The following is a 14,164-nucleotide window of genomic DNA, read 5'->3' on the forward strand; positions in this document are numbered from 1 at the left end:
CCCACCCTGGCACCACCCTTCCCACCCTGGCACCTTTCTTCCCATCCTGGGACCACCCGTCCCACCCTGGCACCACCCTTTCCACTCTGACACCACCCTTCCCACCCTGGCACCACCCGTCCTACCCTGGCACCACCCTTCCCACTCTGACACCACCCTTCCCACCCTGGCACCTTCCTTCCCACCCTGGCACCACCCTTCTAACCCTGGCACCACCCTTCCCACCCTGGCATCACCCTTCCCACCCTGGCATCTCCCGTCCCACCCTGGCACCACCCTTCCCACCCTGGCACCACCTGTCCCACCCTGGCACCACCTGTCCCACCCTGGCACCACCCGTCCTACCCTGGCACCACCCTTCCCACTCTGGCACCACCCTTCCCACCACCCTTCCCACCCTGGCACCTTCCTTCCCACCCTGCCACCACCCTTCCCACCCTGGCACCGCCCTTCCCACCCTGGCACCACCCGTCCCACCCTGGCACCACCCGTGCCACCCTGGCACCACCTTTCCCACTCTTTCACCACCCTTCTCACCCTGGCACCACCCTTCCCACCCTGGCACCTTTCTTGCCATCCTGGCACCACCCGTCCCACCCTGGCACCACCCTTCCCACTCTGACACCACCCTTCCCACCCTGGCCCCTTCCTTCCCACCCTAGCACCACCCTTCCCACCCAGGCACCACCCTTCCCACCCTGGCACCTTTCTTCCCATCCTGGCACCACCCGTCCCACCCTGGCACCACCCTTCCCACCCTGGCACCACCCGTCCCACCCTGGCACCACCCGTCCCACCCTGGCCCCACCCTTCCCACTCTGGCACCACCCTTCCCACCCTGGCACCACCCTTCCCACTCTGGCACCTTTCTTGCCATCCTGGCACCATCCGTCCCACCCTGGCACCACCCTTCTCACTCTGACACCACTCTTCTCACCCTGGCACCACCCTGGCACCACCCTTCCCACCCTGGCACCTTTCTTCCCATCCTGGCACCACCCGTCCCACCCTGGCACCACCCTTCCCACCCTGGCACCTTCCTTCCCACCCTGGCACCACCCTTTCCACCCTGCCCTCATGACAGAGAGTGTGCTTACCGTCGTCATATCCGCCAATAACAGGTACTCCAGGTGTCATCAGAGATCATTAGCAGAGGAGGCAGGTGCAGGCCCAGCTGGCAGCTGTAACACTTGTCTTGACATGTGTAAGTGACAGGAACCTGGCTGTGAGCACGACCCATCCCCCACACGTGTGAGGTGCACGTGACAACGACCCAGCCCTTACTTGGAGCTAGTGTCCAGACACTTGGAGCTAGTGTCCGGACACTTGGAGCTAAGGTTCAGACACTTGGAGCTAGTGTCCAGACACTCGGAGCTAAGGTTCAGACACTTGGAGCTAGTGTCCAGACACTTGGAGCTAAGGTTCAGACACTTGGAGCTAGTGTCCAGACACTTGGAGCTAAGGTTCAGACACTTGGAGCTAGTGTCCAGACACTTGGAGCTAAGGTTCAGACACTTGGAGCTAGTGTCCAGACACATGGAGCTAGTGTCCAGACACTTAGAGCTAAGGTCCAGACACTTGGAGCTAAGGTCCAGACACTTGGAGCTAAGGTCCAGACACTTGGAACTAAGGTTCAGACACTTAGAGCTAGTGTCCAGACACTTAGAGCTAAGGTCCAGACACTTAGAGCTAAGGTCCAGACACATGGAGCTAGTGTCCAGACACTTAGAGCTAAGGTCTTGACACTTGGAGCTCATGTCCAGACACTTGGAGCTAAGGTTCAGACACTTGGAGCTAAGGTTCAGACACTTGGAGCTAAGGTCCAGACACTTGGAGCTAAGGTCCAGACACTTGGAGCTAGTGTCCAGACACTTAGAGCTAAGGTCCAGACACTTGGAGCTAAGGTCCAGGCACTTGGAGTTAATGTCCAGACACTTGGAGCTAATGTCCAGACACATGGAGCTAGTGTCCAGACACTTAGAGCTAAGGTCTTGACACTTGGAGCTCATGTCCAGACACTTGGATCTAATGTCCAGACACTTGGAGCTAAGATTCAGACACTTGGAGCTAAGGTTCAGACACTTGGAGCTAATGTCCAGACACTTGGAGCTAATGTCCAGACACTTGGAGCTAGTGTCCAGACACTTGGAGCTAATGTCCAGACACTTGGAGTTAATGTCCAGACACTTGGAGCTAAGGTCCAGACACTTGGAGCTAATGTCCAGACACTTGGAGCTAATGTCCAGACACTTGGAGCTAAGGTTCAGACACTTGGAGCTAAGGTCCAGACACTTGGAGCTAATGTCCAGACACTTGGAGCTAATGTCCAGACACTTGGAGCTAAGGTCCAGACACTTGGAGCTAATGTCCAGACACTTGGAGTTAATGTCCAGACACTTAGAGCTAAGGTCCAGACACTTGGAGCTCATGTCCAGACACTTGGATCTAATGTCCAGACACTTGGAGCTAAGTTCCAGACACTTGGAGTTAATGTCCAGACACTTGGAGCTAATGTCCAGACACATGGAGCTAGTGTCCAGACACTTAGAGCTAAGGTCCAGACACTTGGAGGTAAGGTCCAGAGACTTGGCGCAAAGGTCCAGACACTTGGAGCAAAGGTCCAGACACTTGGAGCTAGTGTCCAGACACTTGGAGCTAGAGGAATTGCTGCACAGTACTTGCCCAACACGGGCAGATCCATGTTGGCATCATTAAAAAGAATACCACATGATATGACTCCAAAGCTACCCCCAAGCCAAATTTTGATCTAGCATTCTGACTAAAATTCGATTTTTTGGTATCATTTAAAACATTAGCTGCTAGTCGTGCCGAAATTAAAAATAAATTAAATCATGATAATCATTAAAAGCCACACTGTCGCTAACAAGTCGGACCTTAAATTTCTTTCCGTGAGCCACCATGCGTCTACATAGGTACTGCCACACTTCCCTTCCCTTCCACATAGAGCACCAACACATGCTGTGTAGGATGGATGTTATGGCCCATCCCTCTCTCAATCATCCACCGCCCCTTCCATTCGCCTCTACCTTCATAGAGAAACAGGGACAAATAGATAGACATAGGCAGACAGAGTCAAAGAGGTGGAGAGAGAGAAATGGAGACAGAGCAATGCAGAGATAAAAAAAAAAAAGAGACAGTGAAAGACAGAGAGAGACAGAGAAACAAATTGAAAAACAGAGAGGAAGACAGACAGACAAGGAATGTGCTGACATACGTTGGGATGTAATTTGTTAATAATTTGTTATTGTCATTCCTCGTCATTTTCTTGAGTTGGTTTATAGTGAAATGATGCCAGGTCAGCCTGGGTACTGGGTCCACCCGGGCACCGCCGGATACTGGGTCTACCCGAGCACCGCCGGGTACTGGGTCCACCCGGGCACCGCCGGATACTGGGTCTACCCGAGCACCGCCGGGTACTGGGTCCACCCGGGCACCGCCGGGTACTGGGTCCACCCGGGCACCGCCGGGTACTGAGTCCACCCGGGCACCGCCGGGTACCGGGTCCACCCAGGCGCCGCCGGGTACCCCAGAGAACACAAAGCAATGGGGAAGCACCAAACGAGAATACTAATTAGTGTGTGAGTGAAAGTTTATAATAATATTGAAGCTGGTGATGCTTTGTCCTTGGGTAATAACAGTAGCAGTGAGAGAGAGAGAGAGAGAGAGAGAGAGAGAGAGAGAGAGAGAGAGAGAGAGAGAGAGAGAGAGAGAGAGAGAGAGAGAGAGAGAGAGAGAGAGAGAGAGGAGGGTCTGGGGAAGGTGATGATGAGAGGGGGGAGCGGAGAGAGGAGGGGGGGAAGTAATTAGCCATAACGATGCCATAAAGACATAATTAATAGCCAAACATGCTACTTGCTCACTAATTTCTGTGACAATATCTCCTGGTACTCGATCGTTGGCTCGTTATATCTAATGGCCATGGTAGTTTGTCGTAGTTAATGCTCTGATGACCTTTCTTGAATTATTTTTGGCTCTTGTTCGTGTTTTTTTGTTCTCTCTCTCTCTCTCTTTATTTTCTAGATTTTTCCACTCTCAATGTATCAATATTACTCTCGGACGAGTGTGTGCTTACCTATGCTTGCAGGATGTGTGCTCTAACTCTTGGACCCGGCTCTCAGTAGCCAGTCATGATGATGGAGGCACTCTCGTCTGTCTCACCTTCCAGGTCATTGTATTTGCTCTCCACTCCTACTCTGGACAAAAATTCTAGACATTTATTATCCATAAGAATCTGGACATAATTTACATTTTTTACTGTTTTATTGATAATAATAACACAAAAATAATATTCTAATACATTCTAATATCCGTAATGTTTTGTTTTATTTGCATAATGTGTGTAACCGTTTATTTTATTTAAGTTATATTTAATGGCATGAAGTAGTTTGACTTTAATAACAATCATTTCTTGCTTGGTTTGAGATGCGAATGCAATAAACTCATAACGAGTGAGAAAAAATGCAAAGGAATATTTTGCATTTCTTTATTACTACATAAAATGACGTAACTAATGATAATAGTAACAATATTATTGTTATTGTTAATAATAACAACAGTAACATGTGTGTTTGACTTAACTGTGAGGTGATCAGTGGCTCAGAGCCTCCACAGCCCTCGTCTGGCGAGAGAGAAGACAAAATACTCAAAATATCAAGAAAATAGTATTCGAACTGCATGAAATTTGGATGTATTCAGGAACCTGGTGTTCAGGTGCAGCAGCCACGGCCGCTGTGTTGTGTGTGGTGTGAGAGGTGACCCCATCATGCTACCTAACCTTCCAAACCCGAAAGACTCAGGCCATTGAAACACCCGGATTTAGCTATTAAAGCATTTGAATATTGTAAAAAGAATGCCTGAAAATATGCAAAAGCAAGTAATTGTTTTAACAAAATTGGTTGTGGGAGATAAGGCCTTATATGTGGTCCGCGGGATTTAAATTAGTGTTCCACGGGATTTGAAATTATGAATTTAGCGGTCCGCGAGGTCCGAAAGGTTTGCGACCGCTGTACCTATTGTATCCTATGGACCACGTTGCTTTCTAAATTCCACCGGTGCAACTTTGCAAATATCCTAAAGAATCTTGAATGTAGTGATCATGTTACCTTTCTCTACAGACTGCAGGCTTCTGAACTTCACAAACGAAGATTATTGTTATTACAACCTTGAAGTGCTTCGGAGCTGATAACCTGTTTAATATATGTAAACAAAGCCGCCATGATTGTTGAAAGATGTAGTGAGTTCTAAAGTTCTTCTGGAGCATATTACAATGCTCGCATGTCCCGAGTCATCTGTTTTGTATAAACTGTAAACCACCATATTGAGTCATCAGTCGTCGGTAGGGCGACGGCCTCGCTTCTTGCAGGTCCGCGTTCTATCCCCATGTTCTATATCTTGATGTTCTTTAACATCATCTCCCTATCACAGCTCCTATCCTACCCTTATATCCCAGCTCTTATCCTAATCTCTCATCTCAACTGTTATCCTGCCATCATATCCAATATAGACATATTGGCTTGGCCTCCACTCTCCTACGTGTTCTCGGTTCCTCCCAGTTGACTGTTGTCTTGGGGTGTTCACTTGTGTTCAGTACTCTCCTCCATGCAGGCCCTTGAACTATAATGACTACCCCTACGAGTGGCCGCACTCCCCTTAATGATAATACAGTGACCTGTCATCATATCAGGATTATTCACCCTGAGAAGTTTCAGAACCTCATTTCGTAGCCCTCACAGTCGGCAAACCGTCTTCAGTACCGGGCACAGTATTGCAACACCATTGTCTGCCAGGTCCTTCCTTGCCACCTTGCGCCGCTCTGCTGGTCTTCACAGACTGGCAAAATAACATCTCTTCCTTAAATATGACAGATGTGCTGGAACCTTTAGGCCCCCAGGCCGCAGGAAGGTCTTCAGTTGTCATCCAACACTCTATACATTACGTTAATTTATTGCCCACTTGCAATTCGTATCTGAAAATATTTACAGCGTCTTGTATTTGAAATGGTGGTAAGCGTTTGGGCGCGTGGTTGAGGCTAGTACAGAATGGTATTGTGACAATAATCTCCTTCAAGAGATTGAGCCTGCTCTTCCCTCTACAAATACGTCGCAACAAACTATATAAAACTACTAGGGAAGAAATGTCCAACAACGACAACAACACCAGCAAGGTTTGCCAGCGAGCAAAACGTATGGCAGACAGAGACACCTGTTCAGACTCAAACCGCCAAACTACCTGTTGATCGCTACCGGCTCCGCTGATTGGTCGCCGGCCGGGCTGCAACTGCACTCGCCCCCCCCATACTACTTGATGTCTGGGGTCGCCACGACCTCAGACCTCAGAATATTCTGTGCTTCCGCAGTTACCACTCCTCCCGGCTAGACGTTAGCGTATACTGAGAGAGGTGGTAGCTTAAAGCCAATATTCCAGCACCTTCCCTTTATTTTTGTATTGCACTTCTTGTTATTTTGTCTTAACGTAACTTTTCATTGTGTCATTTAATTATTCTTATTATTTTGATTGATTGATTTTATTATAAGAATTTGTTTGTCCATTTTTTCATGTTTTGATTTATTTAACGTAATTAAAATTTCATTGTTAAAGTTTACTTGTGTTTTGTGTGTCTTCTCCTTACCTTACCACAGACGAAGTTCCAGTTTTCTATTTTTTTTTATAACTATGTGACGAGGCCATACCCCTAGCCTTAGACAGCCGAACACCAACGCGTTACCGTCACAGTATCTATTACATAATGGTTTGTATCACTACTGGCCCGGGGGGGAAGGCTGCTGTAACTGCCAGTGACTGAAACGTCGTTAGTTCTCGCTGGTTTTCACACACACTATATTGATCTCAACTGCTCCACAGTTGTTAACAAATGTTTAAAATTACTAAATGAGAACAACAGCTTAGATGTGAGGCTTGTTGCCCAGCGTTGTTGTCCAGCGTTGTTGTCCAGCGTTGTTGTCCAGCGTTGTTGTCCAGCATTGTTGTCCAACGTTGTTGCCCAGCGTTGTTGTCCAGCGTTGTTGTCCAGCGTTGTTGTCCAGTATTATTGTCCAGCGTTGTTGCTCAGCGTTGTTGTCCAGCGTTGTTGTCCAGCGTTGTTGTCCAGTATTATTGTCCAGCGTTGTTGTCCAGCGTTGTTGTCCAGCATTGTTGTCCACCGTTGTTGTTCAGCATTGTTGTCCAGCGTTGTTGTCCATCGTTGTTGTCCAACGTTACCTGGTTGATACCTGGTTGATGGGGTTCTGGGAGTTCTTCAACTCCCCAAGCCCGGCCCGAGGCCAGACTTGACTTGTGAGAGTTTGGTCCACTAGACTGTTGCTTGGAGCGGCCCGCAGGCCCACATACCCACCACAGCCCGGGTGGTCTGGCACTCCTTGGAGGAAACAATCTAGTTTCCTCATGAAAATGTCCACGGTTGTTCTGGCAATATTTCTTATGCTTGCTGGGAGGGTGTTGAACAACCGCGGACCTCTGATATTTATACAGTGTTCTCTGATTGTGCCTATGGCACCTCTGCTCTTCACTGGTTCTATTCTACATTTTCTTCCATATCGTTCACTCCAGTACGTTGTTATTTTACTGTGTAGATTTGGTACTTGGCCCTCCAGTATCTTCCAGGTGTATATTATTTGATATCTCTCTCGTCTCCTTTCTAGTGAGTACATTTGGAGAGCTTTGAGACGATCCCAATAATTAAGGTGCTTTATCGCGTCTATGCGTGCTGTATATGTTCTCTGTATTCCCTCTTTTTCAGCAATCTCTCCTGCTCTGAAGGGGAAGTGAGTACTAAGCAGTACTCAAGACGGGACAACACAAGTGACTTGAAGAGTACAACCATTGTGATGGGATCCCTGGATTTGAAAGTTCTCGTAATCCATCCTATCATTTTTCTGGCTGTCGCAATATTTGCTTGGTTATGCTCCTTAAACGTTAGGTCGTCAGACATTATTATTCCCAAATCCTTTACATGCTGTTTTCCTACTATGGGTACATTTGATTGTGTTTTGTACTCTGTATTATGTTTAAGGTCCTCATTTTTACCGTACCTGAGTACCTGAAATTTATCACTGTTAAACATCATGTTATTTTCTGATGCCCAGTCGAAAACTTTATTAATATCAGCTTGAAGTTTTTCAATGTCCTCAGCCGAGGTAATTTTCATACTGATTTTTGTGTCATCTGCAAAGGATGATACGAGGCTGTGACTTGTATTTTTGTCTATATCTGATATGAGAATAAGGAAAAGCAGCGGTGCAAGGACTGTACCCTGAGGTACAGAGCTTTTCACTGCACTTGGACTAGATTTTATATGGTTGACAGTTACTCGCTGAGTCCTGTTTGACAGAAAACTGAGTATCCAGCGTCCTACTTTACCGGTTATTCCCATTGACTTCATTTTGTGTGCTATCATGCCATGGTCACATTTATCGAAAGCCTTTGCGAAGTCCACTAAAATTAAAGTCACCCATGATGTAAATACTGTTAGATCTAGATGCTCTAGATATTTCATCCCATAGATGCTTTGCTTCCATTCTGTCTAAATTTGGTGGCCTATATATAATTCCTATTATAATATTATTTGCTTTTTCGTTTAATTCTATCCAAATAGTTTCTGTGTGTGGCTCAGTTTTGATTCCTTCTTTGAGACTACATTTCAAAAGGGTCCCTAAGATAATGTAGATAATGAGATGTAGATAATGTAGTATCCAAGACCATTCATAAAGCTGAACTTGAGAATTATCCACGGCCAAATTATGTAATCGATGAAATAATCATCTATTACAAAATAAAGAGGCCATGCGATGGGATCTAACCCGCATCCCTGGACTAGTCTATGTGCCTGGAGAGTCAAAGAAGGCGCGTTCGATCCCGTTGCATGACCTCAATATTTAGCGACGGACCTGCCCGAAGGTGCTACAGTGGAAGACCTTCCAACCACCTAACTCAACCACTTGGTCTGGCCGGCACAACCAATGTCTCGCCTCTTGCAGGTCTGTGTTCTATCCCCCAACACTCCAAGTGGTTGGACTCCATTCCATCACTCAGTCTTTTACATCCCAGCTCCCTCTCCTATCCCTCTTATATAATCACACTGGCATTGTCCTTTCCCTTCCAATCCGCTCAGCATAACCTCAACATGCTAGGTCATCTTCCTCTCAGGTAAATAAAAAGAAAATCAATTAAATAAAAATATAAGCAATTATATAATTTGGTCGACACCAAATACAAGATTCAAGATAATCCCGAAAGATGGCGCAACGATGAATAAAATCTGACGCGTTCGGTGCACGTCCAGGTTATGGAGAGTAAACAGGCAGGTTATCTTGAGGTTATCTTGAGATGATTTCGGGGCTTTTTAGTGTCCCCGCGGCCCGGTCCTCGACCAGGCCTCCACCCCCAGGAAGCAGCCCGTGACAGCTGACTAACACCCAGGTACCTATTTTACTGCTAGGTAACAGGGGGCATAGGGTGAAAGAAACTCTGCCCATTGTTTCTCGCCGGCGCCTGGGATCGAACCCAGGACCACAGGATCACAAGTCCCGCGTGCTGTCCGCTCGGCCGACCGGCTCCCACACATACCGGTGTGTACACATATGGAACAGTCACACATGTACACAAGAAACAAACACGTACACTCAGGAAATAAAAGTACACACAAGAACAAAGAACACACGCACACACACACCAGGGTGTACGTGTACTGCGTGCGTGCGTGTGTGTGTGTGTGTGTGTGTGTGTGTGTGTGTGTGTGTGTGTGTTTGTACGTGTACGTGTGTCCCTGTACGCTGGGGTCTGGTAGCTCAGTGGACAGTGTAGTTACAGGATGAGAGTTACGCTCGTGGTGTCCCGTCTTCCCAGCACTCTTTGTCATATAACGCTTTCAAACTACAGACGGTCTTGGTCTCCACCACCTTCTCACCTAACTTGTTCTAACCGTCTACCACTCTGTTTGCGAAAGTGAATTTTCTTATATTTCTTCGGCATCTGTGTTTACCTAATTTAAATCTATGACCTCTTGTTCTTAAAGTTCCAGGTCTCAGGAAATCTTCCCTATCGATTTTATCAATGCCTGTTACTATTTTGTATGTAGTGATCATATCACCTCTTTTTCTTCTGTCTTATAGTATTGGCATATTTCATGCTTCTAACCTCTCCTCGTAGTTCTTGCCCTTCAGTTCTGGGAGCCACTTAGTAGCGTGTCTTTGCACCTTTTCCAATTTGTTGATGTGCTTCTTAAGATATGGGCACCACACAACCGCTACATATTCTAGCTTTGGGCTAACAAAAGTCGTGAACAATTTCTTTAGTATATCGCCATCCATGCATTTAAAAGCAATTCTGAAGTTAGAAAGCGTAGCATAGGCTCCTCGCACAATATTCTTTATGTGGTCCTCAGGTGATAGTTTTCTATCTAGAACCACCCCTAGATCTCTTTCTTTATCAGAATTCTTTAAAGATTTCTCACATAATGTATAGGTTGTGTGGGGTCTATGTTCTCCTATTCCACATTCCATAACATGGCATTTATTTACATTAAATTCCATTTGCCAAGTGGTGCTCCATATGGGTGGGTGTGTGTGTGTGTGTGTGTGTGTGTGTGTGTGTGTGTGTGTGTGTGTGTGTGTGTGTGTGTGTGTGTGTGTGGAAGAAGAAAAAACATTAGTTAGTTACAGTTGATTGATTGACAGTTGAGAGGCGGGCCGAAAGAGCAGAGCTCAACCCCCGCAAGAACAACTAGGTGAATACTACTAGGTGAATACACAAGAACCAGGGATACACACACACACACAGACAAGAACCAGGTACACGCACATGCACACACAAGAACCAAGGACACACACGCAGACACACACACACACAAGAACCAGGGACACGCACACGCACATGCAAGAATCAGGGACACACACACACACACACACACGGGGCACAATCCTATCACGGCACAACTAGGAACAGGGTCAGAGGCAACAGAGGAACAGGGAAAAGTTCAGGTGACGAAATGAAGGAAATGTTTGCCCAGTTTCTGGAGGACATCAGGAGTGAGATGCAGGAAATGAAGAATGAAATAAGCAACCTAAAAAGAGAGCTGACAGTGGAAAAGGAGGAGATTAGAGCCCTCAAAGAGAACAGTATCGATGCTGAGACTCAGATGACCACCCAGGGAAAAGGTGGTAATAGTATTTTGGAAAAGAATGCCACAATAAAAGCAACATTTGCAGAAATGCTAAAATACAACAACTCTGAAGTAATGTGTGCAGTGATGGAGGTAGCCATGAAACCAGCCACCTCACAGGAAGCGGCACGCTCCATTAGCCAGCTGCTGGAAAGGAAAAGATCAGTGGTAGCTGTAGGTATTAAAGAGCAGGAAGGCTCCTATAGGACAGAGTGGAATGATAAGGACAAAGCGGCAGTGAATGAAATACTGAAGGCACTAGACATGGAAGGGGCTGAACATAGCATTGAGAAGGTTTTCAGGCTAGGCTGGTACAAAAAAGACCGAGACCGTGTGTTAAAGATAGTGTTTGCAGACGAGAACACAAGGGAGATGATTCTAACAAGGAAAAGCCACCTGCAACATGTGGGAGAATTAAAAAAAGTATTCCTCCAGAGGGACATAACGAGGGAGGAGAGGGCCATGGTGGCAGAAGCAAGGAAGAAGCACAGGGCAAGAGGGGAAAACTAGAAAATCACAGCTCCTAACATATAACCCCTAAGGGCGAGGGGGGAACCCACAACCAGCTACCCAGTAACACCAGTGGGGAGGGCAACCCCACCACCCTCCTCTGCATAGAAAACCCTCCTACCCCAAACCCTCCCTGTCCCCCACTCAAATACTCAGCCAAATCTTCCTCCAACCACACTCAATCCCCACCCTTCTACCCCCCCCCCCCTCCTCCTCCCGCCGAGTCCTCCTTCCCCCCCCCCCCTTTCCTTCCTCTCCTCCCTCCCCTCCCCTTTCATCCCATACCCTCCCTATCCCTCCCCCTTCACTTGACCCCCCACCCCTCATCCCAGTATCCTCTGCAACCCTGTTATCCACCTCACAAATCCTCACACCCATGGCACAGCTTCCCCCACCAGCGGAACACTCACCAAGGAAAAGATTTGAGAAGGGACAGAAGAAAGTGAGCCTCAAGGCAATGTACACTAACATAGATGGAATTACAAATAAAGCAAATGAACTTGAAGAATGGGTACTAGAGGAAAACCCAGACATAATAGCTCTCACAGAAACAAAGCTAACGAAAACCATAACAAATGCAGTGTTCCCCCAGGACTATTATGTTATGAGGAAAGAGAGAGAAGGAAGAGGTGGTGGTGGTGTAGCTCTGCTGGTAAGAAAAGGCTGGGATTTTGAGGAGATAGTAGTTCAGGGATGTGAAGGTTTCAGTGACTACAAAATAGGTACAATAACAACTGGAGGGCAAAAAATTATAGTCGTAGTCATATATAATCCACCACTAAATGACAGAAGACCCAGACAGGAGTATGATAGAAACAACATGGCTACCATTAACATAATAGAGAGAGCAGCTTCTGTTGCTAGCAGGAATGGATCTGGACTACTAATTATGGGAGACTTCAACCATGGGAAGATAGATTGGGAGAACAGAGACCCGCATGGAGGACCAGAAACATGGAGAGCTAAGCTGCTGGACGTGGCAACAAGAAACCTTCTAAGCCAGCACATCAAGGAACCAACAAGAATGAGAGGAGAAGATGAACCAGCAATGCTTGATCTGATATTTACCCTAAATGAGTGGGATATAAGGGAAGTCAAGATGGAAGCACCCTTGGGAATGAGTGATCACAGTGTATTGAACTTTGAGTACCTGGTAGAGCTAGGAATTATATCCCCAAAAACGAACTAGGAAACAAAAGGCAGGCATACCGAAAGGGAAATTATGAGGATATGAGAAGCTTCCTAAGGGAAATACCTTGGGACACAGACCTCAGAGCTAAGTCTGTACAAGATATGATGGACTATGTCACCCAAAAGTGTCAGGAGGCAGTAAACAGGTTCATCCCGGCCCAAAATGAAAAATCCGAGAAGCAAATGAAGAATCCATGGTATAATAGGGCATGTATGGAAGCAAAGAAACTGAACAAAAAGGCGTGGAGGAACTTCCGGAATAACAGAACACCAGAAAGCAGAGAGAGATACCAGAGAACCAGGAATGAGTATGTCAGGGTGAGAAGAGAAGCAGAGAAAAGTTATGAAAATGATATAGCAAACAGAGCCAAGACCGAACCAAAGCTACTCCACAGTCACATCAGAAAGAAAACAACAGTGAAAGAACAGGTAGTGAAACTTAGAACAGGCGAGGACAGGTATACAGAGAATGACAAAGAGGTGTGTGAAGAACTCAACAAAAGGTTCCAGGAGGTCTTCACAACAGAACAAGGTGAGGTCACTGTGCTAGAAGAAAGGGAAGTAAACCAGGCGGCCTTGGAAGGGTTCGAAATTACGAGAGAGGAGGTCAAGAAACACCTGCTGGACCTGGATGTTAGAAAGGCTGTTGGTCCAGACGGGATCTCGCCATAGGTACTGAAAGAGTGTGCATAGGCACTTTGCTTGCCACTCTCCATGGTGTATAGTAGGTCACTGGAGACGGGAGACCTACCAGAAATATGGAAGACGGCAACTATGGTCCCAATATACAAAAAGGGCAACAGGCAAGAGGCACTGAACTACAGGCCAGTGTCCTTGACTTGTATACCATGCAAAGTGATGGAGAAGATCGTGAGAAAAACCTGGTAACACATCTGGAGAGAAGGGACTTCGTGACAACCCATCAACATGGGTTCAAGGAGGGTAAATCTTGCCTGACTGGCTTAATAGAATTCTACGACCAGGTGACAAAGATTAAGCAAGAAAAAGAGGGATGGGCGGACTGCATTTTTTTGGGTTGTCGGAAAGCCTTTGACACTACCGCATAAGAGGCTGGTACATAAGCTGGAGAGACAGGCAGGTGTAGCTGGTAAGGTGCTCCAGTGGATAAGAGAGTACCTAAGCAATAGCAAGCAGACAGTTACGGTGAGGGGTACGACCTCCGATTGGCGTGAAGTCACCAGTGGAGTCCCACAGGGCTCTGTACTCGGTCCTATCTTGTTTCTGATATATGTAAGTGATCTCCCG

At 46.8% G+C, this 14,164-nt stretch overlaps 1 protein-coding gene across 1 annotated transcript; it reads right to left on the reverse strand.

The window, feature by feature from the left end:
- Positions 1–1,280: 1,280 nt before the first annotated feature.
- On the reverse strand, positions 1,281–2,525 carry LOC138351125 (uncharacterized). Its single transcript, XM_069302755.1, has one exon. The coding sequence runs from the start codon at positions 2,523–2,525 to the stop codon at positions 1,281–1,283; it is 1,245 nt and encodes a 414-aa protein (XP_069158856.1).
- Positions 2,526–14,164: the final 11,639 nt, after the last annotated feature.

Source organism: Procambarus clarkii, chromosome 48 (assembly GCF_040958095.1).
Source record: "Procambarus clarkii isolate CNS0578487 chromosome 48, FALCON_Pclarkii_2.0, whole genome shotgun sequence".
Taxonomy (NCBI): Eukaryota; Metazoa; Arthropoda; class Malacostraca; order Decapoda; family Cambaridae; genus Procambarus; species Procambarus clarkii.